Source organism: Thalassophryne amazonica, chromosome 15 (genome assembly GCF_902500255.1).
Source record: "Thalassophryne amazonica chromosome 15, fThaAma1.1, whole genome shotgun sequence".
Lineage (NCBI taxonomy): Eukaryota > Metazoa > Chordata > Actinopteri > Batrachoidiformes > Batrachoididae > Thalassophryne > Thalassophryne amazonica.
The window spans coordinates 96,553,546-96,569,155 of NC_047117.1; the positions used below are offsets into that span (position 1 = coordinate 96,553,546).

The 15,610-nt window shown below is 40.9% G+C and overlaps 1 protein-coding gene and 1 long non-coding RNA gene across 2 annotated transcripts in view; both read left to right on the plus strand.

Annotated features, from left to right (window-relative positions):
• The first annotated feature begins 3,766 nt into the window (after positions 1-3,766).
• On the plus strand, positions 3,767-6,522 carry LOC117526238. Its single transcript, XR_004565237.1, has 2 exons — positions 3,767-3,822; positions 5,737-6,522. It is a non-coding gene; the product is annotated as an uncharacterized LOC117526238 (long non-coding RNA).
• Positions 6,523-11,162: 4,640 nt separating this feature from the next.
• Positions 11,163-15,610, plus strand: part of LOC117526195 (golgin subfamily A member 7B-like) — a 39,297-nt gene continuing 34,849 nt past the window's right edge. Inside the window, exons 1-2 of the mRNA XM_034188243.1 lie at positions 11,163-11,235; positions 11,905-12,030. Coding sequence (XP_034044134.1) covers positions 11,224-11,235; positions 11,905-12,030 — 138 coding nt within the window. The 5' untranslated portion in view covers positions 11,163-11,223. The remainder of the gene's footprint in view (positions 11,236-11,904; positions 12,031-15,610) is intronic.

The following is a 15,610-nucleotide window of genomic DNA, read 5'->3' on the forward strand; positions in this document are numbered from 1 at the left end:
GTTAGTAAATGATATAATAATTGATCAACATATTGATTTATTCTGCCTAACAGAAACCTGGTTACAGCAGGATGAATATGTTAGGTTAAATGAATCAACACCCCCGAGTCACACTAACTGCCAGAACGCTCATAGCACGGGCCGAGGCGGAGGATTAGCAGCAATCTTCCATTCCAGCTTATTAATTAATCAAAAACCCAGACAGAGCTTTAATTCATTTGAAAGCTTGACTCTTAGTCTTGTCCATCCAAATTGGAAGTCCCAAAAACCAGTTTTATTTATTATTTATCGTCCTCCTGGTCGTTACTGTGAGTTTCTCTGTGAATTTTCAGAACTTTTGTCTGACTTAGTGCTTAGCTCAGATAAGATAATTATAGTGGGCGATTTTAACATCCACACAGATGCTGAGAATGACAGCCTCAACACTGCATTTAATCTATTGTTAGACTCAATTGGCTTTGCTCAAAATGTAAATGAGTCCACCCACCACTTTAATCATATCTTCGATCTTGTTCTGACTTATGGTATGGAAATTGAAGACTTAACAGTATTCCCTGAAAACTCCCTTCTGTCTGATCATTTCTTAATAACATTTACATTTACTCTGATGGACTACCCAGCAGTGGGGAATAAGTTTCATTACACTAGAAGTCTTTCAGAAAGCACTGTAACTAGGTTTAAGGATATGTTTCCTTCTTTATGTTCTCTAATGCCATATACCAACACAGTGCAGAGTAGCTACCTAAACTCTGTAAGTGAGATAGAGTATCTCGTCAATAGTTTTACATCCTCATTGAAGACAACTTTGGATGCTGTAGCTCCTCTGAAAAAGAGAGCTTTAAATCAGAAGTGCCTGACTCCGTGGTATAACTCACAAACTCGCAGCGTAAAGCAGATAACCCGTACGTTGGAGAGGAAATGGCGTCTCACTAATTTAGAAGATCTTCACTTAGCCTGGAAAAAGAGTCTGTTGCTCTATAAAAAAGCCCTCCGTAAAGCTAGGACGTCTTACTACTCATCACTAATTGAAGAAAATAAGAACAACCCCAGGTTTCTTTTCAGCACTGTAGCCAGGCTGACAAAGAGTCAGAGCTCTATTGAGCCGAGTATTCCTTTAACTTTAACTAGTAATGACTTCATGACTTTCTTTGCTAATAAAATTTTAACTATTAGAGAAAAAATTACTCATAACCATCCCAAAGACGTATCGTTATCTTTGGCTGCTTTCAGTGATGCCGGTATTTGGTTAGACTCTTTCTCTCAGATTGTTCTGTCTGAGTTATTTTCATTAGTTACTTCATCCAAACCATCAGCATGTCTATTGGACCCCATTCCTACCAGGCTGCTCAAGGAAGCCCTACCATTATTTAATGCTTCGATCTTAAATATGATCAATCTATCTTTATTAGTTGGCTATGTACCACAGGCTTTTAAGGTGGCAGTAATTAAACCATTACTTAAAAAGCCATCACTTGACCCAGCTATCTTAGCTAATTATAGGCCAATCTCCAACCTTCCTTTTCTCTCAAAAATTCTTGAAAGGGTAGTTGTAAAACAGCTAACTGATCATCTGCAGAGGAATGGTCTATTTGAAGAGTTTCAGTCAGGTTTTAGAATTCATCATAGTACAGAAACAGCATTAGTGAAGGTTACAAATGATCTTCTTATGGCCTCAGACAGTGGACTCATCTCTGTGCTTGTTCTGTTAGACCTCAGTGCTGCTTTTGATACTGTTGACCATAAAAATTTATTACAGAGATTAGAGCATGCCATAGGTATTAAAGGCACTGCGCTGCGGTGGTTTGAATCATATTTATCTAATAGATTACAATTTCTTCATGTAAATGGGGAATCTTCTTCACAAACTAAGGTTAATTATGGAGTTCCACAAGGTTCTGTGCTAGGACCAATTTTATTCACTTTATACATGCTTCCCTTAGGCAGTATTATTAGACGGCATTGCTTAAATTTTCATTGTTACGCAGATGATATGTTGTGAAAGTGTAGGTACACGGACCCACAACAGGGGGCGCAAATGAACGGACAATGGAGGAAGTCAAATCACAAAGCTTTACTGTTGTGAACACGCACAACAAACACAACAGATTACAATTATAGCAGTAAGCCGAATTCCAATGGTGTCGTGTGGGCAGGCTCGACGATAGGAGACGTCTGTCCGAGTCGAACCGGAACCACACGATTTCCTCTGCCACCGAGCCCCGGGAATACTGGAGCCGCCAAGTCCCGAACTCCCAGGTGGCCACTGCCTCCGCTCGTCGGATCCGGTACTGCTGGCAAGGAACAAAAACAGTCAGGTGTGGGTGCGGCCGCACCCAGCAACACACAGGGTGGAAACACCACCTCCACCTCTATTCAAAAATAGTACTGTAGGATTGGAATGTGAGTACTTATCCAACCACGTCCAATACGGTCTTCAGCTGACCTAAGCACAAGCAACAAAGTATTACTTCTCTGAATAACACAACTGGCTGAGTTCGTTACCTCCTTAGTAGAGCGATATCTCGGCAATGAGGTGGAGATGCCGTCCTGCTGATATACCTCCCTGGTGATTGATATCAGCTGTCTCAGGTGATGGGTGACAGCTGTCACCCTGGCTGCTCCTGTGAGGCGGCAGCGCCCTCCGATGTCTGGAGCCCGCACTCCAGACAGGGCGCCCTCTGGTGGTGGTGGGCCAGCAGTACTTCCTCTTCAGCGGCCCACACAACATGATACCCAGCTTTATCTATCCATGAAGCCAGAGGACACACACCAATTAGCTAAACTGCAGGATTGTCTTACAGACATAACGACATGGATGACCTCTAATTTCCTGCTTTTAAACTCAGATAAAACTGAAGTTATTGTACTTGGCCCCACAAATCTTAGAAACATGGTGTCTAACCAGATCCTTACTCTGGATGGCATTACCCTGACCTCTAGTAATACTGTGAGAAATCTTGGAGTCATTTTTGATCAGGATATGTCATTCAAAGCGCATATTAAACAAATATGTAAGACTGCTTTTTTGCATTTACGCAATATCTCTAAAATTAGAAAGGTCTTGTCTCAGAGTGATGCTGAAAAACTAATTCATGCATTTATTTCCTCTAGGCTGCACTGTTGTAATTCATTATTATCAGGTTGTCCTAAAAGTTCCCTGAAAAGCCTTCAGTTAATTCAAAATGCTGCAGCTAGAGTACTGACGGGGACTAGAAGGAGAGAGCATATCTCACCCATATTGGCCTCTCTTCATTGGCTTCCTGTTAATTCTAGAATAGAATTTAAAATTCTCCTTCTTACTTATAAGATTTTGAATAATCAGGTCCCTTCTTATCTTAGGGACCTCATAGTACCATATCACCCCAATAGAGCGCTTCGCTCTCAGACCCGAGGCTTACTTGTAGTTCCTAGGGTTTGTAAGAGTAGAATGGGAGGCAGAGCCTTCAGCTTTCAGGCTCCTCTCCTGTGGAACCAGCTCCCAATTCGGATCAGGGAGACAGACACCCTCTCTACTTTTAAGATTAGGCTTAAAACTTTCATTTTTGCTAAAGCTTATAGTTAGGGCTGGATCAGGTGACCTTGAACCATCCCTTAGTTATGCTGCTATAGACTTAGACTGCTGGGGGGTTCCCATAATGCACTGAGTGTTTCTTTCTCTTTTTGCTCTGTATGCACCACTCTGCATTTAATCATTAGTGATTGATCTCTGCTCCCCTCCACAGCATGTCTTTTTCCTGGTTCTCTCCCTCAGCCCCAACCTGTCCCAGCAGAAGACTGCCCCTCCCTGAGCCTGGTTCTGCTGGAGGTTTCTTCCTGTTAAAAGTGAGTTTTTCCTTCCCACTGTCGCCAAGTGCTTGCTCACAGGGGGTCGTTTTGACCTTTGGGGTTTTTACGTAATTATTGTATGGCCTTGCCGCAACTGTTTGTTGTGATTTGGCGCTATATAAATAAAATTGAATTGAATTATGTTATCCTCTCTCGCTAGGTCCCTCCATCTTAAATTGTACCGGCTTTCACGCCCCCTGGTGGTACATATTTTAGATGGTAGTGATTTGGGGAAGATAGTGTACTGCACTCAGTCAGCGCATATGACTATTCCAGACAATCATTCTGAAGATATCAGTTTCCATATTTTTGATAGGATGACTCACTCCGTGATTCTGGGGCAGCCCTGGTTACAATGCCACAAATCCAGTCCAGATTGATCTCAGGGAAAGGTAGAGTCATAGGGACCTGCTGTCAGGGCAGGCGGGAGCCGTCACCAGGAGTGGCTGGACCCGCAATACAGACTAGGCTCAGGTGTGGAGGTAATCAAGGTCTTTATTCCAGCATCAGGTTTGGTACACATGTAATCAGTCAGCGCGTCAGAGGTACAAGAAGGGTCAGGCTGAGACGCAGTGATACAAGAAGGGTCAGGCTGAGACGCAGTGATAAACGAGCAGGGTTCAGAGGCACGAACTAACACCGACATCCCGGATGAGGCAAGAAGCATGGTCGAAGACAACAGAGCAGGATTCGTAACACGGCAAGACAAAATCGCGCTGGAAAGTGTACAAGACAACAATCTGGCAAGGAAGTGAAGAACTGTGGGGTTTAAATACATGTGGACTAATTAGGAACAGGTGGTGTTAACAAGGTGCATGTGAGAGGAAGGAACCAGAAAGGGGGCGCGGCTAATGAACAAAGACACTATGTTGTGCAAGACAGTGAGGGAAGAGAACACAAGATGGAGAGAAGAAAAGACAAAGATGTGTGAACAGGAGTCAAGAGTGTGACTAAAGGGAGTGAGCCCAGTGGACAAAGACACGGGAGCAGGTGCAAGAGCGAGAGTGAATGGAAACACAAAGCAGACATAAACAAGGTGGGAGACAGACATGGGGCAGGTGCAGTGATGTGAAGCGAACATAAATAACTGGGCGTGAGACGAGGAACAAAGATCTGATGGCAGGTGCGGAGTGGAAACAAATGGCAAAAGCAGAACAGAGCTAAAATGGACATCAGGGGCAGACTATAATGCAATAGCAAACCAGACATGAACATGGGAACTGAGAGAAGACACCAAGACAAAACTGAACTGGACTGACGAAGAAAACAGAGTGGTAAAACAAACCACAAATAAAACAGAATGTAATAAAACCTGACACCAAAGCACAACAGATAATATAACAAATGAGAACAAAATAAACAAATTCCTGCCTGACCAAGCCTGTAGTCTCATCTAGTGTTAACAAGTCAGCTCTTGCTGAAGTCTTCAGCAAAGCTAAGGCTAAGTCTCTCCCTCCACACCGCAAGTACGATTGTGCTTTTGACCTTCTCTCGTGCCCCCCCAGGGAGCTGTTTTCTCTGCCTGCACCCGAATGAGTGGCAATGAACACAAACATTCAGGAGTCTCTCGCGGCTGGCTTAATTCATCCCTCATCTTCGCCTGCTTAAACAAAGATTCTGGTGGCCGCAAATGTTAACAGATCTTACCAAATATGTTAATGCTAGTTCCATCTGTGCTATGCACAAAACATCCACACATCCACCTGCGGGTGCTCTGTTACCTCTGCCTATTCCAGTTCAGCCATGGTCACACATTTCAGTCGATTTTGTAACAGGATTGCGACCCTTGAAGGGCTATTCTGTAATTATGACGGTTATTGATATATTGTCTAAAATGGTTCATTTTGTTCCCCTGCCTAAATTACCTTCTGCTAAGGATACCGCTGTTGCTTTACTTACCCATGTCTTCAGGTTACACAGTCTGCCACAAGATATTGTGTCTGACCGGGGTCCGCAGTTCGTCTTGCAGTTCTGGAGGGAGTTCTGCCTTCTCCTCAGGTTCACATCCAGCCTTACCTCAGGATATCACCCCCAAGCGAATGGACAAACTGAACGCCTCAATCAAGAATTAGAGAAAGGACTCCGGATCCTAACTTCACAGTTTCCATCCTCCTGGTCTTCACAACTACCGTGGATTGAACTTGCCCATAACAGTCTCCCCACTTCAACTTCTGGTTTCTCCCAATTTCATGTTGTGTTTGGTCATAAACCATCTCTGTTTTCCCCTGCAGATCTGTGATCACCTGTTCCCTCTGCCCTTGGACTCATTATGTGGTGTTGACGAACCTGAGAGCGGACCCGGCGAACTTCAGAAAGCTTCAGGAAAGCGACGGATCGCAGGAGGTCCTTGGCGCCTCCGGGACAACGGGTCTGGCTGTCAACATGTCACCTGTCACTACGTGGGGTTCCCAAAAAGATGACTCCCAGGTGCACTGGCCCATTCCCCATTTCTAATATCATTAATCCTGTTTCTGTCCGTCTTCGCCTTCCAAGATCCATGAAGATACATCCCATATTCCATGTGAGCCATCTGAAATGTGCCAAGATGAGCCCTTTGTTTCAGAATCTGCATTTTAGTTTAGAACAAACTACAGAGCTGTGTTTCTGCATCCTGCACTAGTGTCCAGCCTGCTGTGCCATTCAAACCTGATACTAAGTATTCATTAATTTCTTTTTAAATAAATTTTGTAAACTCTGTATCAGACAGAAGAAGCGTATTAAATCTCCACGGTCGGTACATATTACACAAAGTTGCCATATTTAGTGTCATCAGTAAAGATATTCACATTTGCTAACAAGTGGAAGTAGATTATTGTTGAGAAAAAGGTAGTTCATTCGAGAGAATGTTTTGTGCACTGGTGAATAGAAGGAGCAACTTCTGCGGCCAGGGTTTCTGAATCTCCAGACATCATTCATTCCATAGGTTTTAAGAAGCTGGTTAACCACTTGAGTTGACCGAGTTGGCTTCATGGATTTTGGTGAGCTTCGGTCCAGTGCCAGTGATAACACATAATGTCACCTTTCAGAATGAGGTGGTATGTTGTTATATGGCTGGGGGGGCCTGGCTGCCGGTTTGTTTCTGTCTTTTGGTTTTCCTCCCAGGTGGCGTGCGTTTGGGACTGAGTGGCTGTGTTGCTGAGGCTGTCAGGACCTCACCCTGATCACCTGCGACTCGTCAGGACTCACAGCTGTGGTGCATCTGGATGGATTGGAACATGTTGGCATTTAAGACTGGAGTGCACAGTGTGTATTTGCCAGAGACTCGACCTTGTGACCAGACGGGTGAGATCGTCGTCTCGGGAGCCATCTCATCAACAGCGGATGCTGAGAACGTCCAGGTTTGATGCACAGTCTGTGAAAGAGGAGGGGGTGAGGTCTCACGCTCGTCAGCACACTTCCTGAGGTACGTTAGATTTTGTGACTAACAGTTATACAGTCAGTAAATGTGGTGTCCCTCACACCTTATTATATTGAGCTGTTTGTTAGTCATGTATCAGCTTCCACTGCGGTGGAGTTTTGTGAACTGGATGTTCCATGCCTGCAGGTTGGGAAGCTGATCAGTAATCAAGCCAGGAAGTGTTTGCTGTTTGTACACCTTTAAGTGTTCTGTGTGTAGAGTGTGGACTCACATAATGGTTCCTTCTTTCACAGACTCGGTTGTTGCGGCCACCTGGGGGGTGTCGGCGGGGTCCTTGGGTCCGAAACAGCTTCTGGCTCCGGACCGTTAGCGCTGCTGGGAGCGCACCACGCCAGGCCGCACCTTTTTGTTGTTATATTATCACTGTTATGTATTAAATTCAGTTAGCCTTTGTACCGTGCTCTGCTTATTTCATACTGGGTCCTTCAAACGCTGGTCGGTTCTCCGAGCTGCGTCCGACACATAACAGTATGTATCTATATTTGGTATTCGAGAGAAAAGTCCAGTCAAAAACAAATGGTCAGGTGTCCCAAAAAATATGCAACATTTTATCAGCAAAGAAAATGGTCAAAGCATATGTCTAGGAAATAAATTTATGGCTGGATAGAAAGCTGAAAGGTTTTTCATACCAATGTCAATATTGGCCCTGCATTTTGTCAGTCTAGCATAAAGTCGCTGCACCTGTTTGACACTCTTGGTCTGGTGCCAAAACTCAATTTTTGTTCGCTGTAGTTTGGTTAATCTTGGCATTTTCCTGAGTCTTGCTTGGCATCAACATAAATTTCAGGGTCTCTGCAAGTAAAAAAGAAACAAGTGATTAAGTTTGTAGCATTTAAGGGTCAAACTGAGTGTTTTAAATGTATATTTTTTGGGGACACCCTATATATTTGCTAGCACCACGGGCATGTTATTTATTCTACTATTATATAACACCCAGCTGGGTCAGCTTCAACTTTAGATGCATTAAACAACACATTCTTCACACGCCAACAAATATTTGCCAGTTCAACAATGGACTAGCCACAAGTTACTGTTTTTATGTTGGTAAAATTTACAAAATCAAAACTTACAGGAGATGATCTACACTCTGACATAGAAAAAACAGGCAGTTGTAACATATGTTTAGGTGCAACAGGTTCCCAACCCCAAAAGTCACCACCAAGAACATGGTGATAAAGAAAGCCCTTACAACAAAATCTACACCTTGCATGTTTATCAGAACTCGAGCTTCACAGAAGGCTCTGCACAAAGGTTGAATATATCTAAAAATGTTAAGTCCTTTTATCAGTATGAAAATAGTAATATTAAAGAAAGAACAAAAAATACTTAAAAATAATAAATAAAAATGACGATAATTCATATTATGGTGAGTGTGTCACAAAACAAACAGGAATACGACTTTTAAGGCCTAAACAGTAGAGACAGATACTACGAACGAGCTCCGTGGTCCTAAATGGGTTATGCATTTCGATCATATAATTCAGCAATAATGCTGTAGTAATACACTAAACAAAATAAAGGCATTTGATGGGGCAGTTTTACCAGCATTCATTTTGTCTGTCCTCAAACGATGTTCTCCTGGATATACCTCATAGCTTCTGCTGGGTTGTAGAAAATGACTTCTGTACCGTTGTGGGTGATCCGCAGCCGTGCGGAATAGAGAAGCCCGTAGTGCACCCCCTACTGTCCTCGAAGTTTCTTACTGTCATTAAACGCCAACCTGGCACAGGCAACGCTGGGTGGGGAGTTGGGAAAGATAAGGATGGGTGAGCTGTTGCAGCGGAGTGGACCAGCTTCTTGTACTTGGCGGAGGATGTCAGCACAATCTTGAAGGTAGTGCAGCTTAGCGATGATCGCTCTGGGTTTGCCGTCTGCTCTTTTACCTTGTAAAGTGCGATGTGATCTGTCAATCAACATCCTTATCCATCTTCAGCACTGAGTAACCTAGACACACACACACAAGGATTCTTCGGCCACATTCAATATGCAGATATTTGACCTCCACATACACCCCTCCATGTCCACACATTTCTCCTGCAAAGTCCCCACAGTTTTCTCCAATTTCAAACCTCGGCTTGCAGCTCCACGATATCATCTGAGCAGCCAAAGAGCCTGCGTTCCATATCTGTCAGTTGCTGTGTTATTAACTGAACAAACGTTTCCTGAGAGTTGCTGATTGGGAAATGAAATGATCTGTGAGGATTATTGCAATTCCACGCAAGAATTGGGTGCTGCTGGCTCACTCCTGCTTGTAGGTCCACTTCCAGTCAGGTGAGTAGTGAGTACATTTAAATCATCAGAAATGTCAAGGAAATAATTTTCTATTTTAGTTTGGACGTCAGTTCAGAAAGTTCCTCACTTTTCACTGAGCAGTCATTTATTTATTTACACCATATATTTATGTCCAGTTTTCTGTGGTCTGTTCAAGGGGATGATGAGCTCATCTGTCTGTTCAGACATTAATTAATTACATTTTTGTCCAACTTCAAAATGACACATGAATCCATCCAAAGTCCACATATCCCAGTTTGACACCAGCTCACGTTTATTGAGGTTCATGGAACTGAACAGTGTGAGAAGGATGTTTAAACTTCAGGAAACAGAGGAAATAATCCTCTGTAAATAAATGCAAAATGAAGGTACAACTTATTTTGAGAATCTATTTAAACAAATCAAACGTGAAATTAAAAATCTGTACGTAATATTATTTGTTCAGGTTATAAGAGTATTTTGGATTTATCATCAATAAACTCGGTAAACAAATTCAAAGTTTTTTTCATCCACATAGGGGTATCAAAAGACCCAGACGATGTTCCTCACCTGAGGACAACCACGGTGAGGAACAGACACTGGGACATTCAAGGAAGAAGATAACAAGAGAATGTGGAAAAGTCAGAAGCACAATGAAGTTATTGTCTCATCCTGACTCTCATCCTCTGCTCCTGCTAACCCCAACCTGACATCAGGGTTATGAGTCAGTCCAAAGCCTGACATTTCAACACAGCCGGATGCTTCGTCAGAACACTGGGTCTAACCTTTTTCTTTTCAAAGCTTTGTTTCAACAAATGCATTAGCAAACAAACGACAAAAAATACAGTAAATTGTACAATGACAAAAGTAAAGGAATTCTTTAACATGAATTATTTTTAAAAAGTTCCTAATACAGATTGACAATTTTATGACATTTAAGAGAGTCTATAAGTTTAATACTGCTTATATATTGTTTAAATTCAGCCAGACGTCTGTGTAAACTGAGGGGGCTTTTCAATACTCTGCCTTTATGAATATGGAATTTACCAAACATGGAACGGTTGATAATGTATTCAATGCTTCTCTCTTAATAACAGATTTACCATAAATGACAATAGGGTGTCTGATTTTACACATCTATTTTTTCTAATTTAGTCCAAAATGTAATAGAGTGGATGCAATAATAGAGTAAGTGCATTACTGTATCAGATTCATCATTACAGAAGTTGCATTTATTTTTAGTATCTAAAAAAATGATATGAGATGCATTTGTGATTTATATATATATATATATATATATATATATATAATGTGTGTGTGAAAGCTCTTATCTTGTTGCTTTAATTGCTATGGTAACAACGTGCTTTTCTCCGAACAAAATATGACAAGATGTCCCAGGATATCTTCCTTCTTGGAGTCATTTTCTCCTTTCATATAACGTGTTCCAAATATGTTTATTCTTGCATTTATAATCCAATATGTCAATAAACGAGACTCTTATCACTCCTTATAAAGATGACTTTATAAGTAAGCACAGGCCCTGAGGGGTAGCGTTTGTAACCCGGTTAAAACGTTCACACCGGGTCTAACCCAAAAACAACACACTCCAATCCACTAACGTCACCTGACGCCGACTCCGCCCTCCGGTTTGGCTCCTCCCACCCCTCTTCCCCGTCCTGTCCGCGTGACACATAAAGACATTTCAGCACGCGCACTAACCCGATGGCATCATGGCCACGGAGGTAAGACAGAACCAGAACCAAAATGAAATGACACACTGATTTTGACGGGATAACGGAAGCAGAAGTGCACTCTGGGTAAATTGATGTGGACGCGGCTCACTGACGTCATTTATTTTGATGCGGGGGGGGGGGCACGGCTGGGTTGGATCGACAGGAAGCCAGTAAGTAAGACAGTAAGTGGTTCTGTTCAGCTGTTGTTTTTTTGGTCTGTTGATTCAGTACCGTGGACAGAGACTGCACCAGGATGACGTCATGTCTTTATGCACAATTACTTGCGTCATCATAAACAATCAAAATAATGGACTGCATTTATATAGCACTTTTCCATCTGCATCAGATGCTCAAAGTGCTTTACAATTATGCCTCACATTCACCCCAATGTCAGGCTGCTGCCATACAAGGCGCTCACTACACACTGGGAGCAATAGGGGATTAAAGACCTTGCCCATGGGCCCTTTATGTTTTTCCAGTCAGGCTGGGATTTGAACTGAGGATCCTCTGGTCTCAAGTCCAACGCTTAACCACCAGACCATCACCTCCCCTGATAAACAATCCACATGGTGCAGCTGTTTTTCTGCTTCATTGATGTGTTTGAGCTGCAGTGAAGTGGTCTCGGGTCTGCTGGTACCAGACAGGATGTGTGGGCTCAGAGTCTGCTTCTGTGTGTAGTTCCACAACCTGCAGGAGTTGAGGTCCAGTGCCTCTCTGGCCAACAAGGTCTTCATCCAGAGGGACTACAGCGAGGGAACCACCTGCAGGTTCCAGACCAAGTTCCCGTCAGAGCTGGAGAGCAGGGTGAGACACATCTGCTGCGTGTATGTGTGTGTGTGTGTGTGTGTGTGTCATCGATTTCTGTTTACTCACTAGATGGAGGACCAGGCTCATCCGCTCATTGGCTGACTGTTGCCAGAGTGCTGCCATCTTGGTTAGCCTTTGACAACCAGACATAAATAGAAATCGATGGACGATGATCAATGTTTTCAAGAGAGTTTCACCATAAAGCTGCATTTTCTGTGCTTTTACTGTGCCGTTACATTTATTTAAATTCAGCTCCACATTTGTACAGTAGTGTTCAGAATAATAGTAGTACTACAATCCCTAGCAATAATGATGGAATCACCGGCCTCAGAGGATGTTCATTCAGTTGTTTAATTTGGTAGAAAAAAAGCAGATCACAGACATGACACAAAACTTTCTTTAATATTTATTTCATTCATTTAAAAGAAAAACAGAAAAGCAGAAATAAAGCATCACAAATCACCTGAATGAAAAGGAGCAGAGAGAAGAACAAGTCTTATATTTTCTGCCCCTTTTTACAATACAATCTTTCAATATCCAGCGTCATTATTCGACATTATTTAACAGATTGTATTTCTTTGACTTGTCACATACCACTGACTTATTTCATAATTATGACCATTATTTAGTAGATTACATCTCTGACAGGTTACATTTTAAACTTAAAACATTTTAAACATTATTAACAGATTACCTTTTTTGGCTTTCTCACAACCCACTGACTTATTTCATAGTTTCATACTTACTTAATACATCTAGTTTAATACGTTTTTTAAATAATTTAAGCGACCTTAATTCTTTAATTTCTTTGTTGAGATTGTTCCATAATTTTACACCATTTACTGCAATACTCCGTTCTTTTACTCTGGTTCTGTATCTTGGTTTTCTAAAGACTTCTATTCCTTTCAGTTTATAACTACTTACTCTTTTTTCAAACATATTTTGAATGTTTGTTGGTAAAGTATTTTTATTAGCTTGGTACATTGTTTGTAATATTTTCAAATCGACTAAATCATGAAATTTAAGTACCCTGTACTTAATAAACAATGAATTAGATGGATCTCTAAAACCACTGTTACTAATCACTTTTGAAGCTCTTTTCTGCAGAATAAATAAAGGTTGTGTATAAGTTGTATATGTTGATCCCCAGATTTCTGCACAGTAAGTTAAATATGGAACAATCAATGAATTGTACAATATTAATAAACCATAACTATTTAATGAATATTTTACTTTATGCAAAACAGCAATGGCTTTTGCTATTTTCCCTTTTATGTAATTTATGTGTGACTTCCATGTAAGATCTTCATCAATCATGACTCCTAAAAATTTCATTTCTTTTACCCTTTGTATATCCATTCCATCTATTTGTAATGACACATTATTTTTTTTCACTCTGTCATTAAACAATATAAAATTTGTCTTATTAATATTTAGTGACAATCTGTTTATATCAAACCAATGTTTAACTTTTTTCAACTCTGTATTTATCACTTGTGCTACTTCCTGTTTATCTGATCCAGAGTAAAACGACGTATCATCAGCAAATAAAATGCTGCCAAGCACATTAGATACATTCACAAAATCATTAATATACAAAATAAACAGTTTGGGTCCAAGTACCGATCCTTGTGGTACTCCATAAATAATGTTACACAATTCTGATTTGATATTATTTATCTGAACAAACTGTTTTCTGTTTTCTAAGTAGCTTTTTACCCACTGATGTGCAATACCTCTTATTCCATATTGTTGTAACTTGTGAAGCAATCTTGAGTGGTCAATAACATCAAAAGCCTTTTTCAGGTCAATAAAAATACTTACAAAATAATCCTTATTTTCTGTTGCTGTTGATATTTTCTCTATTAATTCCATAATTGCCATAGCTGTCGAATGTTTTGTTCTGAATCTATACTGAGCATTATTTAAAATATGATGTTTCTCAATGAATTTATCCAATCTTGTCACAAAAACCTTTTCCATAATTTTAGAAAACTGTGGAAACAATAACACTGGCCTGTAATTAGAAAAATGATGTTTGTCTCCATTTTTATATAATGGGACTACCTTGGCAATTTTCATTTCGTCTGGAAAAATCCCTGCTGACAGAGACAGATTACAAATATAAGTAAATGGTTCAATAACAGTTTCTATTATACTTTTTACAGTCATCATGTCTAAATCTTCATGGTCAGTTGATCTTTTGCTTACACAGTTTTTTACAGTATTTCTTATTTTATCTTTTTCCACATTGTCCAGGAAAATACTATTGACCGCATTTACAAGTGTATGTAATTTATCTTCTACTATTGGTTTATTTCCCACCAGACTTGATCCCACATTTGAAAAATAATCATTAAACTAATTTACAACTTATTTTATATCATTAATCTCTTTATTTTCCTTGACAAAGTAATTTGGAAAAGTTGCTTTCGCTCCATCACTTTCAGTCACACTTTTTATAATTCCCCATGTTGCCCTCATATTATCTTTACTCTTATTTAATTGTTCAATCAATCAATCAATTTTTTTTTTATATAGCGCCAAATCACAACAAACAGTTGCCCCAAGGCGCTTTATATTGTAAGGCAAGGCCATACAATAATTATGTAAAACCCCAACGGTCAAAACGACCCCCTGTGAGCAAGCACTTGGCTACAGTGGGAAGGAAAAACTCCCTTTTAACAGGAAGAAACCTCCAGCAGAACCAGGCTCAGGGAGGGGCAGTCTTCTGCTGGGACTGGTTGGGGCTGAGGGAGAGAACCAGGAAAAAGACATGCTGTGGAGGGGAGCAGAGATCGATCACTAATGATTAAATGCAGAGTGGTGCATACATAGCAAAAAGAGAAAGAAACAGTGCATCATGGGAACCCCCCAGCAGCTTACGTCTATAGCAGCATAACTAAGGGATGGTCCAGGGTCACCTGATCCAGCCCTAACTATAAGCTTTAGCAAAAAGGAAAGTTTTAAACCTAATCTTAAAAGTAGAGAGGGTGTCTGTCTCCCTGATCTGAATTGGGAGCTGGTTCCACAGGAGAGGAGCCTGAAAGCTGAAGGCTCTGCCTCCCATTCTACTCTTACAAACCCTAGGAACTACAAGTAAGCCTGCAGTCTGAGAGCGAAGCGCTCTATTGGGGTGATATGGTACTACGAGGTCCCTAAGATAAGATGGGACCTGATTATTCAAAACCTTATAAGTAAGAAGAATAATTTTAAATTCTATTCTAGAATTAACAGGAAGCCAATGAAGAGAGGCCAATATGGGTGAGATATGCTCTCTCCTTCTAGTCCCCGTCAGTACTCTAGCTGCAGCATTTTGAATTAACTGAAGGCTTTTTAGGGAACTTTTAGGACAACGTGATAATAATGAATTACAATAGTCCAGCCTAGAGGAAATAAATGCATGAATTAGTTTTTCAGCATCACTCTGAGACAAGACCTTTCTGATTTTAGAGATATTGCGTAAATGCAAAAAAGCAGTCCTACATATTTGTTTAATATGCGCTTTGAATGACATATCCTGATCAAAAATGACTCCAAGATTTCTCACAGTATTACTAGAGGTCAGGGTAATGCC